General features: G+C 48.4%; 1 protein-coding gene across 1 annotated transcript in view; it reads right to left on the minus strand.

Moving 5' to 3' along the window:
- SLC24A3 (solute carrier family 24 member 3) overlaps positions 1-18,882 on the minus strand; it is a 200,344-nt gene that overhangs the window by 37,237 nt on the left and 144,225 nt on the right. Inside the window, exons 7-8 of the mRNA XM_077309599.1 lie at positions 7,176-7,250; positions 730-755 (exon numbers count right to left, since the gene is read on the minus strand). Coding sequence (XP_077165714.1) covers positions 730-755; positions 7,176-7,250 — 101 coding nt within the window. The remainder of the gene's footprint in view (positions 1-729; positions 756-7,175; positions 7,251-18,882) is intronic.

Here is an 18,882-nt window from a genome sequence, read left to right on the forward strand (position 1 = left end):
TTGAGTAGGGCCCTTGCCTGGATCCCAAGGAGGATTTCCATAGGCAGAGTTCAGCGTAGAACTTCACAGGAAGTGCTTCTGTTCAAGGAAATCTTTGGTGGAGCCAAGCAAATTGTTTTTCAGAGACTGAAGGCTGGGCAGCAGCGAGAGTGGTACCCCCGCATACCGGCCCATGCCCTCCCTTCCCCCCACCCCTCTGTCTTCTCTACTCAAACAGGCTGAAGTCTGACCTGCTGAAGCCCAGATCCACAGGGAAGTCAAAGGGCCTTGCAACTAGACAGGGCTGGTCATCGATCCTGACACTTGTGGAGTTGCAGCTAAGATGACTTCCCACAGGGAGGCTATTTTAAGTGACTTCCCTGCAGAGACTGTAACGTGCCGTCCTGCTGTTAAACCCACAATAACAGCCATAAGAATATATGCCAGTCTTTTCATTCTGACAGCTTCCTTTGCTAACGTTCACTGCTGTGGCCTTCGAAGCACGCTCTTTCACAAAAGGGCCGCTGTGTTCATAACACACAGCTTGCTTTAACAAGCCCAGCACCTCCAGAGAGGCCTGCATGCGTGGGCAGAACTCGCTGACTAGAAAGGGATCGAAAAGTGTATATTCCTCCTCCACAAAAGTTTAGAAACGTCGCCCTCCTAATTAGGGATCCCCACAGAGAAATGCATTGGACCCCGAGCTGCTTAGCAAAGCTTTTGTTTCCCAGCAGTGGTACGCATACTTACCAGGAAACCTTTTCATCATAAATAAACTGTGGAGAAAAGGTAGAAAGACATGTTATCACGCGAGGTTGCCCAGGAAGCATCCCCCCCTCATCACAACTGGCTTCCCAGTACAGTCACCACCCTGCCCCATGTTTCACCCACATTGTGAGACCCCGGTTCTCCTTTTTGACACAGGTCATGTGTGCATAATCAGTGCATAGATCCTTTTATCATAGGATAAAGTAACAAACAGACAATTCCCAGAAAACAAGAAACAAGAAAGACTGGCCGGAGGAGCAAAACATGAATCTGCCATTCAATTTCAGCCCAGGCCAACACTTGCTCTCTTGTTTTAACATAGATCCATCTGCAGCTGTGGAAAAGAACCCCCGAAACGTTCTTCAGGCTTTGAGAAGCCCTAAATGTGGCGTGATCAGGCAGAATATGGTTGGGAAGCAGAGCTGTGGACATGCCCACCCAGAGACCCTCCCCTTCCCACCCCCATCATTGGCCATTTTGGGAGGGGGGCAGGTTGAGAAGACCAGGTTGACAAGATCACCCGATAAATGTTTAACACATTTTAAACAATATATCAAAAATAATTAACTCCCACCCATTTGGGAAACTCTTTCAGGGCTGTGAAGAAACGTCCGGGCTTCATGACACCCTGGTTGAGAAAGGCTGCTGTAGGTGACACAGCTCCGTGTGGAATCAGTCCATGTCAGGGCTCAGAAGCATTCTGCCACCCACTGCCTCAGCTCTCCACCGAACTATGCTGCGTTAGTCAAATGACTGTAACTTCATGGTGTGTGTGAAATGCTCAATCGCAGAACGGCTCAGGTTATAATGGAACAGCTACAACTCATGGACAGCCTGCACCGTGTTCCCTGAGGAACGCTCGCTCAGGGCCAGGAGTAAAGGTGCAGCTCTGCTCTGGGAAATACCTGCAGACTTTGGGGGTGGGGCTGGGACTGGGCGGGATTTTCGGTGGGGAAGGACTTCCGTGTTGCATAATGCTATAGAGTCCACCCTCCAAAGCAGCCATTTTCTCCAGGGGATCCCCAGGTCCTTAACCAAGTATCTAAATGCTCCCCCAAATTAAAAAGCAAACACTTAGGTTTGATTTCTCCTTAGAGCAGTGGTCCCCAACCTTTTTATCACTGGGGACCGGTCAAAGCTTGACAATTTTACTGAGGCCCGGGGGGGGGGTAGACTTTTGTTGAGGGACATCGCTGCCGCTGCCCGAGCCCCTGCTCCACTTGCTTTCCCACCGGCACCCCTGACTTCCCGCCGCCCACTGGGGGGGTGCTGCCAGCAGCAGCTGTGCAGTGCCATACCGAGGGGGGGCCCCAGCCATGGCGGCCGCTGGAGAACACCAAAGGTGAGCCGGCAGCAGAGTGGCAGGGCAGCCCCCGAGGCAGCAGCCGGGGAGGAGGACGAGGAGGAGCCGTGGTCCGGTACCGACTGATCCACAGACCGGTCCTGGTCCCTAGACCAGGGTTTGGGGACCACTGCCTTTGAGGGTCCAGGGTATTTTTTTAAAACCCTCTACTCAATGCAGGATCAGCCTAAAACATTCAGGATAAGTTCAGCCGCTGCTTGAAGACTGCTAGTGAGGGGGAGCTTACCACCTCCTTAGGCAGCCTATTCCACTACTGAACTACTCTGACTGTGAACTCAGCCTCCCCCCCCCCCCCCCTATCTAGCCGGTACTGTTCTACATGCAGTTTGAAGCCGTTATTGTGGGTCCTTTCCTCTGCAGCCAACGGAAAAAGCATCCTGCCCTCCTCCAAGTGATAACCTTTCAGGGACTTCAGGAGAGCAGTCCTGTCCCCTCTCAGCCTCCTCTTCTCCTGGCTGAACATTCCCTCAGCCTTTCCTCGTGGGGCTTGGTCTCCTGGCCTCAGGTCATTCTTGTTGCTCTGCTTTGCACCCACTCCTTTTTGTCCATATCCTTTTTGAAGTGGCCCTCCAGACCTATATATAGTATTCCAGGTGCGGTCTGACCAATGTTGTATACAGCAGGACTATGACATCTTGTGATTTTGATGTGATGCCTCTTCTGATACAGCCCAAAACTGTATTCACCTTTTTTATTGCCGCATCATACTATCAGCTCATGTTTAGCATACAGTCCACAAGTACCCCAAGATCTCGTTCACACACACTGCTACCTGGAAGTGTATCTCTCATCCAGCATGCATATTTTGTGATCCAGATGGAGAACTCTGCACTTAATCTTATTGAGTTGCATCTTGTTCTCATTTGCCCACTTTTCCAGCATGCTCAGATCTTGCTGAACGCCCTCTCCATCTTCTGGGGTGTTTGCTACTCCTCCCAATTTGATGTCATCTGCAAGTTTACGGAATGGTCCCTCCACCCCTCATCCAGATAACTGATAAAAAGTTGAAATACTTTAGGCTGATTCTGCATTGAGCAGGGGGTTGGACTAGGTGGCCTCTACGGCCCCTCCCCGCTCTGATTCTATGCAATGTACCAGACCAAGTAGCAAGTCCTGTGGCACCCCGCTGCTCACCTCCCTCCAATCCGATGAAGCTCCACTGACAACTATTCTTTGGGTACGGTTTTCTAGCCAGTTCCCTATCCGCCCAACCATCCAGAAATCCAGACCGCAGTCCTCCGGTTTACCCATCAGAATATCATGGGGAGCCTTGTCAAATGCCTTTCTGAAATCCAGGTAAACAACATGCCCTGAGTTTCCACCATCTAACAGGCCTGTCACTCGGTCAAAGAAGGAAGCCAGGTTGGTCTGGCAATCAAAAGTGCTTCCTCCCTCTTGCCCTCTGGAATGGCAAGTCCCGAATTAGTCAGCCTCAATTCTGTCCTGCTCAGCTGCAGTGCATCAAAGTCACCACTAGTCTGCGCTCACATCCTGTGCCTCAACTTGCCTTTCCTTTCCGATTCCACCCCACCAGCTGCTTCGGCCAGGATGGCTGCAAGAACTGCGCTGGGGAGATATGCGCTGTCACGCTTTCAGCAGGCCACGGCTTTGACGGTCATAAAAACAAAGCCCCAGCCATCTGCACTGGAACTGGCTTCCCTGCCAGCTCTTGGCGGATTCCCACAACTACAAGCCTTATGCTACAAGTAAAGTTTCCGCATTCCACTGCCAGGCCAGGCAGGAAGCGTGCGGCTCTTCCCCGAGGTTCGCCCTCCCCACCACCACCCCGGTGAGCTAGCGACTGGCGGGCTGCTGCATGCCGGGTTGTGAGCAGCGGTGTCCGAATCGGCCGTTCCAGGCAGACGCAGCCAGCACCACACCACAGGGGGGGGAAGCGCGGGTGCCGGTGCGTAACTCAGTGTACACACGCAGGCACAGATGCGCCTCCCCTACCCCCGCGGTGTTGGCTGTGCCGGCCTGGAACAACCAATTCGGACGCCGCTGCGCACAACCCATACAGCGAGGTGCTCTCCAATCCTTCAGGAAGCCCATCATGGAAGACTTATTTCTTTTTTAAAATGTATTTTAAAATAGGGAATATGAATGTTTTTTTAAACTTTAGATTTCTGTTCCGCCCTTTCCTGCAGGAATTGAACACGACAGCTGTAGGACACCCGGCCTCTCTGTAGGCATCAAGAACTACAATTAAAAAGCAGAAGGGGGGAGGGGGCATAGCTCCAGTGGGTGCTCAGTGAGCTGAAGTATTCTGTGGTCATTAAGTACCCCAAGTACCCCAAGATCCCTTTCTCTCTAGAGCAGGAGCGACAAAAACTGTGTCTCTCCAGATGCCTCTGTGTGCCGGCAGGGGCTCATGGTAGTCATAGTTCATGGACATCTGGAGAGCCACACTTTGGTCACCCCTACTCTAGACTCTCTGCCCAAATGAAGTCAGAACAGCCTTTGGCTCTTCAGCATTTTCCCTTGGTCTGTTCAGACATCTTTCTGTCCCCAATAATTGCTCATGGCCAAATGAGTGGTCGCCATTCGGTTCACAATCCAGCCAGGATCACACGGATGTGCTGATGGTAGAATTGGGTATCTATGCATTTGTTTGTTTATTACATTTGTGTACCACCCTCTCCTAAGGTTCGCTTGGTATATTATGTTCTGAATCCATAAGCGCCACAGAAAACCCACTGGGTAACTATAAAAAACTCTCAAATGGGACCGGCCGCCTCAGTCTCCCCTAAGCTTTGCCCAGCTGGCCAGTGCCTCCAGCAGTTCCATCCGGCCTACAAAACCGCCAGCACCACTATGCAGTACTCCCCCCTCCCTGGGGCACCACTATGCAGTACTCCCCCCTCCCTGGGGGCTGTATCCAGCCAGCAGTGGTATGGGCCAAAGAGGGGTGTGCCAGGCCTCTCCCCTCCCATGCTGCTGAGGGCCAGGAGTGAGCCCAGTCCATTCCAGGGTGGTATCCCTCCTCACTGCATCACCCCAAAGAGTTACTTGGATGGGACGGGCAGAGCGCAAGCCCAACCGCAAAGAATCCTGTGAGGACCAAGAAATATCTGAACCAGAGCCTTGATGTTCATCACAGCCCCAGTGACCGCTGGACGGAGCACCAGAGATGGCTGTTGACACAGTGGCTGCTGCTGTCAAACATTCTGCTGGTTTCAAGGCAGAGTGGGTTTCCTGAGGTGCCTTTGCTAACTCTGTAGGCTGTACTCTCGACAAAGGAACATAATGGCTCCTTTTTTCAAGTATGAGAACCGCTCCCATAGGATCAAGCACTGATTTTTCCCGCCTGTTTCCAAGCAATTTTATTGCATAATGTAAGACTCTTAATCGGACACAATGGAGGGATGGGGGCACCCACTTAGGGAGTCCCTAGATGTAGACCCCTTGGACCAATCATTTTAAAATTTGGAGGCAGGACAGGGAAGAGCCTCCCGGAGCTACCCTGAAAGTTTGGAGGCTGTACCTCACCCCTCTCCCAGGCCCCTGGAAAGGCAGGAATGACAATATTCCTATTATATTCTATGGCACCATTGACTTCCATGGGTGCTGAAGCTGAAGTGGTTGAATCGGGCCCCTGCAAAAGCCTATTCATGATCCCATAAGGGGTGGCATTCAAAAGCACTATGCATATATGATTCCATGCATAGGCACTGCAACGAAGTATAATTTAAAAAAATTAGTGGGCATCTTTAAACTGGAGAAAGGGGATTGGTTGACTGAATTGATTGACAGGCAGAAGCACAATGTGTATAAGGCGTGTTACTGTCTTCCACCTCTCCCAGCAGCAGGTGTGGAGGGTGAGATGCACAAAAAGAAGGCAGACAAAGGCAAGACAGCAAAAAGGTGAGGAGGGACTGGGAGGAGTGATATTATTTAACACTTTGCCATTCCACGGGCGTGATGCTATTTTTACTAATGTGTGGAAATGCCCTAAAAGTTTGACTATACTTTATCCAGGTTTAAAATCCCATAAGCCATACTCCAAAAACATTTCAGAATGAAAAACAACAGCAAAGAAGTATTTTGCCACATCAACCGTAGATGCTTTATGAAAGCCACCCAGAAAATTCTCCTATTAAAGTTTAACTTATGGGTGTCAGAACTGGCTAAATTGCTTAAGAACCATTTTACGAGAAATTTTTTCCTGGCAACAGTGTGGTATCAAATGTTTTTCTTTTAAAAAATCCAGAAAAAAATCTGGAAATGCAATATAATTTGATAAAGGAGACACAATTACTGAAATGTACCTCATGCAACAAGAAAAGCAATACAGGACACAGGAAAGTGGTCCCTCCAAAGTTCTTGCACCTTTCTTGAATGAAGAAACATTCAGTGGCAACTAACCCTACGGCTTCCCCACAGAGGTTTTTCTCTGCTTTGGCATCTAAATCACAGTAATTGGGGGGGGGGGGGGAAGCATACAGCCTTGTATTCTATTTGTTTTCTAATTGCCCCCTCCCTGATTCCAGCACACTCTTCTCCAAGCCATTGGGCTACAAAAAGATCCCATTCCAAGTCATGCCAGGTGGACACAAAGGAGGGCATGTTCAAAGGGCCCTCCCCCCCCAGCACCGTTTTGCTTCCTTTGGCCCTCTGGGGTCACCGTTCTCTCCCCTGCAGCACAGTTGTCATATGTAATTTACCACATTTTTAAAGCCTTCCATAAAGCTTCTAGTGGTGCAATGGGGGGAAATGCAGGGGAAATGGTGACTGCCAGAGGAAAGCATGCAAAAAACTCATCCGCATGTGCTTTGTTGCCAGTGCATAAGCCCCTGCTGTCACAGCAGAAACAGAAGCAAAGCAGAGAATCCCAGCTGTATGGGTGCAGCCTAATTTTCAACTCCTTTGGGAATGGAAATCAAAGTCAGAACAAAAGAAATAAAATTTGAAAGTGTAATGTGCAAACAACATTTGTTAAACAAGTGGCTGGGTGTTACAGCCACCCCCTGCCAAAAACCAGCAGGCAGTACACTGTTGTGGAATGCCCACCGTTTATTTACTCGATGAAGAGTTTATCCCAGGAAAGCAATGTCTGAACACTCACCAAAATTAGTGCAATGACAGACAAGGTATAGTAGACGGAATCCCTCAGGAGGCACCAGGAGGAAAGGACAACGACCTAAGAAAACAAGCCAGAAGCAAATGAACAGGACCCGGTTCCGTTTCTAGATTCATATTTGTCTAAAGATCAGTGAATTCTGTCCGGTTATCCTGATAGAGTAGAAGAAACACTTTTCCACAGACATAAAAATTTGCAGTTTTTGTTTTCCTTTAATAGTTTTCAACCTGCATCTTTATAAATGAGTAAATGTACATTCCGCTCTAAATGCTTTAAACATCTGTTCCCAAGCATCAGAATAAACAGAAAACTAAAGAAAGAAAAGGTTGAAAGAAAATTTAACAGTTTTGCAGGGGAAGCTGCAAACCAATAGGGGGAGGGGAGGGGAAATGAATGGGAAATGAGAGCCAAAGGTTAAGACAGGGGTAGTCAAACTGGGGCCCTCCAGATGTCCATGGACTACAATTCCCAGGAGCCCCCTGCCAGCGAATGCTGGCAGGGGGCTCCTGGGAATTGTAGTCCATGGACATCTGGAGGGCCCCAGTTTGACTGCCCCTGGGTTAAGACATGCCAGGTTGGATCCTAAGAACCATAAATGGGCGGAGTTAATGGGACATCTCTCCCCCCTCTCCCTTCTCCTGCAGCCCCCTTAAACTGGGTGACAGACAGATGGTCAGGATGGGACGTATTGTTTCAAAAGGAAACGGCTCTCTTTCCCTCCTTTTGGGATCTTCTCCAAATGGACCACAAGCTCACACAAGAGTGTGTATCTGCAAACTAGGACAGCTTTGGACAAGTTCCCCATCTCGTTCCAGCCCTCCGTGCTCTAGTTCCCTTGACAGTTTTTCAGGACAAGCAGGAGGAGAGATGATAATCAGGGCCTAACTTCCCATTCACAGTTCACTGGCTCCAGCCCATTACGCAGCCTCCTTACTGACAAAGGGTACTGAAGGAACAAGTGTAGATTTTGTAGGGAAGCAGGGCCAGCATTAGACCTTTTGACAATCCTTTGGGCAACAGCAACCTGCTGGCAGTGCCCACCTGTCCTCAGACACTGTTTTTCAGTGGATGAATCACAGTCTCTGCAGGGCAGGCACTTTCAATGTCAAGGAGTTGCCCATACAACCTAGGCCAGCCTTTTCCAACTCTTTCACCACTGAGAAACCCCTGAAATATTCTTCAGGCTCCGAGAAACCTCAAGAAGCCCTAGTGGTGGGATGGTGCAGAATATGGTTGGGAAGCATAGTTATATACATGCCCACGCACAGCCCATATACAAGCCCATTTTCGGAGGAGACGTGGGTCGACATAACCATATCTGGTCACATCATCCAAAAAATGTTTAACAAATGTTAAAAATATATAAAAATTAATTAACTTCCACTCATTCAGGAAACTCTGGTTGAGACAGCCGGGTCTAGGCAACCCAAATTTGATAGAAAACAAACAGGAAACCCTATCTTCATTAAAAAAAGGCAGAATGTAGCCATGTTAGTTACTGCCTGTGGGGATCTGATCTGAGAAGGGTCCCAAATAGTTTGCCAAAATATAAATTACTGAACAAACAATGTTCTTGGGGAACATTCAAGCCAAGTAATAAGCAGGGAGAAATCATTAAAAAGTTTTAACTTGAGTGAAGCTGTGAACCTGTGCCCCCCCCCCAATCACACATTCACACACAACAACTTGCAAGACATATATTTACTATCAGACAGTGGTACAGATTCTTCAGCAATTTCAACAATTTCCATGAGGGTCCCCCCCATTGGCATTGGTACCAGCTATTGGCTGTGACCATGAGCAACCCTCTCCACCCCTAAGCCCTCTGGCAGATGAACAGATCTCAGGAAAGGGAGAGGATGAGTCTAATTTTGGAGAAACACAACAACATCAAGAATGCCTTGCCCCCTCCAAGTGTCTTGATAGAGAGCCAGTTTGGGGCAGTGTTTAGGAGTGCGGACTTCTAATCTGGGGAGCCCGGTTTGATTCTGCACTCCCCCACATGCAGCCAGCTGGGTGACCTTGGGCTCGCCACGGCACTGATAAAGCTGTTCTGACCGAGCAGGAATCTCAGGGCTCTCTCAGCCTCATCCACCTCACAGGGTGTCTGTTGTGGGGAGAGGAAAGGGAAGACGACTATAAGACACTTTGAGACTCCTTCGGGGAGAGAAAAGCAGCATTTAAGAACCAACTCTTCTTCTTCTTCTTCTTCTTCAAACCACAAGCATCTGAATTCTCAGAAAGAACTGGGAGGGGGGGGGTGAGTTCTCACTGTAGGCATAACATGAGAAATCCCTTTCCGAGTTCTTTAAGTAGAATAGACAATATGAAAATTGAGAAATGGTTGGCTGCCAGACCTCCTGATATGTATTTTTTTAAAGTCTGCCCATCTGTTAGCTGGTATAATTGAGTCAATTGGGGTGGGATCTGTCATTTGTAGTTATCCTCCAAAATAAAGATCTTTGGCAGTTGAATCAGACTTCCCCAGCGCTCTTTCAGATGCTCCCTTTTCTTTGGGGTGACCAACTTTTTATACTCCTTTTTTTGAACCATAACCTCATTTTAAACCCCCCCTTACATATGTAGGTACATTGGTAAAACTTCCATATTGCTATGGCACATTCTTTATAGCACCTTTAAGACCAACAAAGATTTGTTCAAGGTGTGAGCTTTGGAGTGCCTGCACATTCTTTATCAAACCAAGGTTTTGAGTGCCAGTCAGAGCTCATCTTATCTCCCCTTCACTCAGTTAGACTGGTTCATTTCAGAAAAAGGAAAACTTAACGTCTACCTGTACTGAGGGAAAGAGTCCACTGTTAGGCAGGTTGCTAAATGTTGTGCCACTGCATATGGAGCACGCTTAAAGATAATTAGTGGTCTAAAATGGATTTCCATTATTTAAAGGGGAGAGCCTCTTGTGACACAGAGTGGTAAGGCAGCAGACATGCAGTCTGAAAGCTCTGCCCATGAGGCTAATTGTTTGTTTGTTTGTTTGTTTGTTTATTATTCTATTTCTATACTGCCGCTTGCCTTAGCCTCACGGCGGTTTACACATAGAATTCTAAAACAATAAAACCCCAATAAAATCCCCATTAAAATAACAATCACAATGGCGACCATAATCGCCATCCTTGTTCAGGGTGGGGCTCTAGAGCCGGGCTGAGATGAATTTGGGAAACAGTTGGAAAACCCTTCCCCCTTTAAATAATGGAAATAAAGGTAAAGGTAAAGGTATCCCCTGTGCAAGCACCGGGTCATGTCTGACCCCTGGGGTGACACCCTCTAGCGTTTTCATGGCAGACTCAATACGGGGTGTTTTGCCAGTGCCTTCCCCAGTCATTACCGTTTACCCCCCAGCAAGCTGGGGACTCATTTTACCGACCTCGGAAGGATGGAAGGCTGAGTCAACCTTGAGCCAGCTGCTGGGATTGAACTCCCAGCCTCATGGGCAGAGCTTTCAGACTGCATGTCTACTGCCTTACCACTCTGCGCCACAAGAGGCTCTCTCTTTATAGATGTACCTAATGCCTAAAGCTTTTAGTAAATGTCTAATCAAACTGATGTTAAATGTTGGACATGTCAAGAAGCTATTGGTTGGTTTGTTTTTTTTCCATACATGGTGGCACTGGAAACTGATTACAAGATTTTGGATAAAAGTACATGATAAATTGCAGACCATGTTCTAATGTAAATTTCCATGGTTAACCACAGACCACTGGAAGATCTTCAAAAACACGGACAAATATTTGAATTATCTGTAACCTTCTTTTTCTGTGACTGTCTGTAACTTTACTATTACTATGTGAAAAATAAAATAAATGGTTTTATACTTTTTAAAATGTTTCAGTCTATTAATAATCTATGCATGTACATTATGCTCTGCCTAACAGCTTAGTGTAGTGTAGTGATTAGGAGCACTGATTTCTAATCTGGTGAGCCGGGTTTGATTCCCCCGCTCCTCTTCCACATGCAACCAGCTGGGTGACCTTGGGCTGGCCACATCACTGATAAAAACTGTTCTGACCGAGCAGGAATATCAGGGCTCTCTCAGCCTCACCCACCCCACAGGGTGTCTGTTATGAGGAGAGGAAAGGGAAGGCAAATGTAAGGCACTTTGAAACTTCTTCTGGTAGAGAAAAGCGAAATATAAGTACCAACTTCTTCTTCTAAATGCTGTATTAAATAAATTCTGATTCAGTTGGCTGCCAGAAAGAGAAGGCCTGTTCTGGTACATGGGTAACGAAAACTGTGGATTGGAATGGTTGAAGAACACTTCTAAGTCTTGATCTCATACAGGATTGACAACTCCATCTTGGAAAGGTGCTGGAAATTTTGGTGGTGGATGGAGCTTGGAGAAGGAGCTCAGTGGGTATAGGATTCCTTTCTGTTCTCCAAAGCTGCCATTTCCTCCTCTGAAGCTGCCAATCTCAGCACATTGTGTAAGGCAAAGGGCACCTATGCAGGCACATGCCCCATTCCCCCGCCTAACCCACCAGCTGCACTCCTGCCCAGCAGTACCAGGAAAGGATGTGCAGGTGGCACCCAGCGACAGCAGAGCCGGAATGGCAATGGCACTGCCAGCTACAGGTACCACCCAGCACTACTGGGAAAAGTGTGCGCTGGCCAAGTATGTGGCTGTGAGCACAGGCTGTAGGAAGGACGTCGAGGCAGGTGGGGCATGTGGGTGGGCTGGAAAGAAAGCACCAGTGGAGGTCCTGGGCATGGTGAATCCTGGAGCTGTGAACAGCACCCTCCAGACCAAGGTCTAAGTCAGTGGTAGTCAACCTGTGGTCCTCCAGATGTTCATGGACTACAATTCCCACGAGCCCCTGCCAGCATTCGCTGGCAGGGGCTCATGGGAATTGTAGTCCATGGACATCTGGAGGACCACAGGTTGACTACCCCTGGTCTAAGTCACAGCCCCAGGCTTGCAAGGCTCCACTGATCCCGCCTTTTACAAGGGAGAAATCAGCCTCTAGGCTACGTCTCCGACCACACCAGAGGCTATATCGATAACTATTCTGCATGAGTCACAGACAAGAAATAAAAGCCCAACATTCAAAGCCATTTGCCAGGGCAGAATCTCATATGAACAATCATCTTAACGGCGGACCAGGGCTGGGCCAATTGGAATTACTTTTAGTCGGCAATCGGAGTGACTTACAGTTGGTAACATTGAAGCTTAAAAGATTAAGATGCATGCAAGCTAAACGACAGGAAAAGGCTGCATTAAAAATGTATCCGATCATTGCAATAAACAAATGGCTATCTTTCTTCAGAGTTACAGAGAAAGGGGGGAGGGAATAACAGAGGAATAATATAGAAAAAAGTAAATTAAGCACCACTTAGGAAAGGGAACTCATGCTGATGCAGAGTGTGCAGAAACATGTTTTGGAATCTGACTTCTTTAAATCAACCGAACAGAGGCAGGTGGGATGGTCACACCACATCCTGTGTTAAGTCCTGACTTATGGCAACCTTACATACTCTAAAACAGTGGTCCACAACCTTTTTAAGGCTGCGGGCCGGCGGTGGTGGGGAGGGCGACCTTGCGGCTGCGCATGCTGTGCAATGCGCGGCTGCAAACGTGCGCATGCGGCACTTCCGCGCATGCATGAAACTGACACACATGTGCGTTTGCGGCCACACATGGCACAAACGCGCATGCGCAGCCCTGCTTCCCTCCCCCCTCAAAAAGAAGCTTCTTACTGCAGGGGGGGGCGGGGAGAGGGAGCCGCGGCCCGGTGGTTGGGGATCACTGCTCTAAAACATCCCCTTGTCAACAGCCTTGCTCAGAGCTTGCCAACAGAGGCCCATGGCTTCCTCAGTTGAGTCAATTCATCTCATGCAGGGTCGTCTTCTTTTCCTGCGGTCTTCAGTTTTTTCCAGCATTACTGTCCTTTCCAGCGACTCTTTTCTTCTCATCATGAGGCAAAATACAATAACCTCAGTTTAGTTCATTTAGCTTCTAGGGAGCAAGCATGATTCCCTCCTCTCAAAAAGATATAAAAGCTCTGACTTTGCCAAGCCAAAACGTGCATCTGATCAGGATCCATTCAGGTCAACGTTCACGCTGCTGGCTGGTCATGTCGCCTCTCTGCCTCCCCGCTCTTCAGGACTGGTAAATGTACTTATTATAATCCTTTTCCCCCTTTGAATTTCCTATCCAATCGACTGTTAGTGTGCCTGATATATGTTTGTCTATTTCTTTTTAATTATTTTCTTACAAATAAAGACTGCTCGTTATTTTTCTATAACTATCTGTTGTTTGCCTTGAGTTCCAAAGAGTTCAGTTGCCTTGTAAACACTGGCAAACAATCCATTTGCTATGTTACCAACCTCTCGCAAGCCATTCCCCACTCTATAAATATACACATATCTTGGACATGTGTGTGTTTTTGGTAACAATGTCCTCCAGCGCCTTGCTTCCTTTGAATCAAGTTTCTTATTCTCAGCTTTCTTCACTAACCAACTTTCACAAATATACATAATTATTAGGAAGTACTGTTGTGTGGATGAGTGGCAAAGCCCGCTACCGGGCCACTTTGTCTCTGGAGGGGCTGCCTGTGGCCCGGCTGAGACATCTCTGCTGCTATGGCCGGCCTCCCTCAGTGCTCCCTTTGGTGAAGGGTTACCTGGGAGGCCAGCCTGGGAGGCCAGGATGCAGCCAAAGGCAGGTTGCCTGGGGAGAGCAGTGCGTTTGCATAGCCCTCTCTCAGCATGGTGGATAATCCACCAATAGAAAAAAGGCAGACTGGTTTTGGCAGCAGTTTGTTGGGCATATCCCCCAGACGCCGCCCACCAGCCCAATGCCTCCTATTTTAAGGAGTGCCTCGTGGGGCCACATAGACAGCTTTTATTGTGGGGGGAAATTAGCTTGATTTTAGTTGCCAGTGACACAGCCTTAAGAATCTTTTTCTAGCTCCTTCTAGCCCTTCCCAGTTTCAATTTCCTTCTGATTTCTCAGTTGCAACCTCCTTTTTGGTTGATGATGGAGCCAAGAAACAGAAAACCTTGAACAATTCCCATTTCTTCACCGTCAGCCTTAAAGTCCTGTAACCCTCCCCCCAGCAGTCATTCCTTTTGTCTTCTTGATGTTCAGCTGTAATCCTGTTTTGACCTTCCTGTACTGGGGTGGGGGGCAGATGACAAATCTGGACATGTCTTCACCCAGCCTTAATGGTGCTGTGCCAACCATAGGTGGCTTGGTCCCAACATGAAGAGTGAACGGTGCTTCTGTGGCCCTGTGTTGACAAACACAGAAGTGCTCAACAGCACAGCACACACATGCTGTGTGTCCACCTCCAGCCCCTCCACAACTTGCTGTGCTTCGTTTTCACATTTGGTGCTTTAATTCATTTATTTTACATATATTATTGGATTTATATCCCATCCTGTCTTCGGAAACTCCGGGCAGATTACATATTTCAGTTAATATAAATCCCTGTAAAACTCATAAAATTAATAACAGTTAAAACGATTCTATAATCTGTTTTTAAAAAATCAAAAAAACTAAATTTTACCGAACCCGAAAGTGCAGAACGAAAGTGCCCACTGTTCAGCCAGCCACTTTCTCTTTTCGAATTCATGCAAAATGCAGTGAATCAAATTTCCTGAGAGGGTCTCCACCCCTGCCCCCGGCCCACAGGCCGACGCTACAAAATAGACAGTCTTTAAAATCTGTCCACACTCCCGGCATAGCTGGCTCACGGTGATTTACAAATTCATATACATCTCCTAAAACATTTTGGGAGGGGAGGGCAGGTTGACATGACCATATATGGCCATATAACCTCGCAAGTGCTTAACATATTTTAAAAATATATTAAAAATTAATTAACTCCCACTCCTTTCAGGAAACCCTTCCAGGGCCATCAAGAAACGCCAGGGCTTCACGAAAACCTGTTTGGAAAGCCTGATTTAAACACTTGACAAATTGCTGTACGCATTCGGGGAGCTTAGTGCAGAAAAAGGCACCCCATGAGTGAAAATAACCCACTCAGTGGGTTGGGCGCTTCGTCATCCGAAGTGGCCGTTCGTGCCTGAAGCAGGCAGCACGAACGGCCACTTCAGATGACAAAGCGGCCAACCCACTAAGTGCATTGCATTTCTCACTGCAGAGGCCTGCTGGGAACTCCTTTGTGGAGTCACACGAGGGGGTTCCCTTTCCCCAAACTGGGACGGCAAGAGGAAGAGGCTGGTGGCCTCATCTTTAAGGCAGACACTCCTGAGACCATGGGGAATGCAGCTTCCAGGCTCCCTCCTTTCAACGGAAGATGTTCTGAGACTACATTTCCCATTCTCTGGCAAGGAGGGGAGAACTGCACCTTCAGGAGGAAGCTCTCTATGGAGCTTCAAGTGCTGCCCAACCCCATGCATCAGTTTTGAGAAAGGGGAGGGCCAGTAGAGGGGCAGTCTGGCAGGCAGGAGGCATCCTGACACCAGGCCTTACAAGCGGCCAGGGATGGCCTCAGTAGTTAATTGGGGTTGACTTGCAGGAGTGGTGGTGATGATGGTGGGGGTGGATTTGAACTAGACAACTGATTTCCAAACTCCCTCGCATTCAGCATGTTTGTCTATTAATATTTATTAAACGTGAAAGTCTGTTTTCCCTGTCCTGTCGGGCCAGTTTCCAGTCCTCCCGTCTCCCCCCAGTTCTGAACTCCGGCTGTTCTCAACTCCGTTGGCCTCCCTCATATTTATTAAAAGTAAGAGCCTCTTTCTCTTGGTGTATAAAACACATACCTGCCTTTGAGCGGAAAAGTCAGGTTTGTGTAATTAACCGTCTATTTGAGTGCCCAAAATAAATCAAATGTCGGCAAGATTACGGCACGCTGACGGGAAAACTGGTCTTGCGTAATTCCTGTGATTATGCCTGTTTGGTCGTAACAGTGCAGTGGACAGATGGCGTGGAGGAGATCAAAAGCCGGCTTCCTTGAGCTCTTTTCCTCTCGCTGAGGCCCGATTACTGTCCCTGTGAGTTTTATGTAAGAATTCCAGGGTAATGCGGCCGCTTTATTAACTGGTTATGTGACTCTCCGCACACACATTGAACGAACCCAGAACCAGAGAGGCAGCTTCAGTGGGGAAAAAAGGCTCTGTTTAGAGGAGAAGACATTTGTCAGGTACGAAGAGGAGTCACATGGGAATTCTTCACCCACAGCCTTCCTCGGAGGCTAGAAACTGGGATGGCAGGTGTCCATTCTCTCCCCTCCAAGGCTGGCTTCACAGCCGTGCCTCTCCCGGCACCACCCTTCAGTCTGGCTGCCTGGCTCATCCTCATCCTTCAAAGTGCCACGTGCAGGTTTATTCCGCTATGCAGTTCCTCATTAAAATCAAAACAAATGCTTTGAAATTGTGTGCAATGCTGTTCTTGGGCTTGGAGAAGGGGATGCTGGAAGGCCAAGCTGTTGAGGCCTGTTTCTGCAGCAAAGATGTCGGACTGCCTTTTCTGGAGCATGGCTCTGGAGAGAGCCATGCAAGGCAATTTAAACTGCATACCGATGAGCTCTGCATCTTCCCGCCTGGAGCGCTTCCACTGACACGCACCCCTGGCTCCAGGGTGACAGCTGAAAGTTGCCTTTTCCCTGGGCTGCAGGTGTGCTGCCTGCTTGGCTTAGCGTCCTGTCCTCCCAGTGCCTGCGTGCTTATCGCCCTTTAAAAGGTTGTTCATGGAGACACTATTATTTTAAAGGGGCTTTTCTTCTCCCATCATTTTAGCACTCTGAAAACCAGCAAGGAAGGGGGAGAGGGTCTTGTGGCCAATGAAAGGCTAAGCCAGAGGGAACTGAACACAAGCCTCCTCTGAGACAAGGCCATGTGATATGGCAATGCATTTCGGGACTGGCAGAGAAAGGGACCCCCCCCATTCACACACACACACACACACACACACACACACACACACACACACACACACACACAATATCTCATTCCTGTCGCAACTAAAGTGAGGGCAGTTCCCCAGAAGGCTTGCAGCTGAAAATGCATGCACAGCCTTGGGCTGAGCATTTTAAGGTCATCGTTCAGCCGTTTCCACGAGACATCAGCGGCGTAATCCGAAGCGGAGCTGCACTCTTAGCATGGCCTAAGCACACCCTGCAGGGGAGGCCCTGGGTCCCTGCCTCACGGCATTTCCAAGCCACATTTCTTCATGTCTCTGAACAAGTCTTTATTTCTGGCAGTGCATACAAAATTATTCATTTATTATCACATTTATAGACTGCCCCTATCAGTCCTGCCATCACAGGCTGGTTTAGGGCAATCCGTAAATACAGTAAACTTTTAAAACCAATAAAACCATTATAATTTGAAAGCACAAGTGCTTTTTAAAATGACACAATTAATACTGCTTTGACATGGAGAACAACCAAACCTGTGGCTAAAACCACCAGTCTTCTGAGGAGCCAGGGGCACATGGTTCCAGGGGGGGAGCTGAAGTATGGTTTGTTTGCTTGCTTGTTTTTTTTAAACGTTGCTTCTGTCCTCCCTTTGTCCAAATCCTAGATACCAGACCAGTATTTTCCTTTTGGTCCTGTAAAGCCTAAAGATGGTTCTTCTGCCAATTTGCTGGACAGTGGAAAGACAGCCTTGGTGGGCAGCCACCAATTCAAATAGCAGTTTTGATACCCAGCCTTTCCACTGGGGCTTAAGATGGCATGCTATCTCCAAAATTAAAAACATATAAAAATAGAGTATAACTCCATGAGTCCTCTCCCCAGGAATATACATACGGAAGACTCCCCAAATAAAACAGCCTTACTGCGCTTCCTGAAAACGTCTAACGACAGTGTCTCCTTCAGTGTCCCGGCTGTTCAAGGCATGAGCCACTGCAGAGAAGGAACGGGCTATAGAAGAAGACAAGCTGGCAGCCTTACAGAGAAAGGTGATGGACAGTAGGTACAGGATGAACAAATGGAAACACCTTTTTAAACAGGGAGTGATTAAAATGTGGAATTCGCTGTCTGAGGATGCAATAATGGCCACAGGAATAAACAGCTTTAAAAGGAGATTTGATAGTTTCATGGAGGATAATTCTATCAGTTGCTTCTAGCTACGGTGGCTGACGGGAGCCTCCACATTCAGAGGCACTAAGCCTCTGAATCCAGAAGTCAGGAGGCAACATCAAGAGAGGATCTCAGTCTCTATGCCCTGTTGCTGGCCCTCCAGAGGGACTGGCTGGCCCCTGTGTGAGACAGGAGGCTGGACTGGAGGCACGCCTGGTCTGACCCAGCAGGGCTCTTCTGATGTTCTTATGAAGGCCTAGGCCTCTCTGCCCTGTTGTTGGCCCTCCAGAGGAACTGGTTGGCCCCTGTGTGAGACAGGAGGCTGGACTGGAGGCACGCCTGGTCTGACCCAGCAGGGCTCTTCTGATGTTCTTATGAAGGCCTTGGCCTCTCTGCCCTGTTGTTGGCCCTCCAGAGGAACTGGTTGGCCACTGAGTGAGACAGGATACTGGACTAGGTGGACTCCTGGTCTGACCCAGCAGGGCTCTTCTGATGTTCTTATGAAGGCCTTGGCCTCTCTGCCCTGTTGTTGGCCCTCCAGAGGAACTGGTTGGCCATTGAGTGAGACAGGATACTGGACTAGGTGGACCCCTGGTCTGACCCAGCAGGGCTCTTCTGATGTTCTTATGAAGGCCTCGGCCTCTCTGCCCTGCTGCTGGCCCTCCAGAGGAACTGGCTGGCCCCTG

This window comes from Paroedura picta, chromosome 14 (genome assembly GCF_049243985.1).
Source record: "Paroedura picta isolate Pp20150507F chromosome 14, Ppicta_v3.0, whole genome shotgun sequence".
Taxonomy (NCBI): domain Eukaryota; kingdom Metazoa; phylum Chordata; class Lepidosauria; order Squamata; family Gekkonidae; genus Paroedura; species Paroedura picta.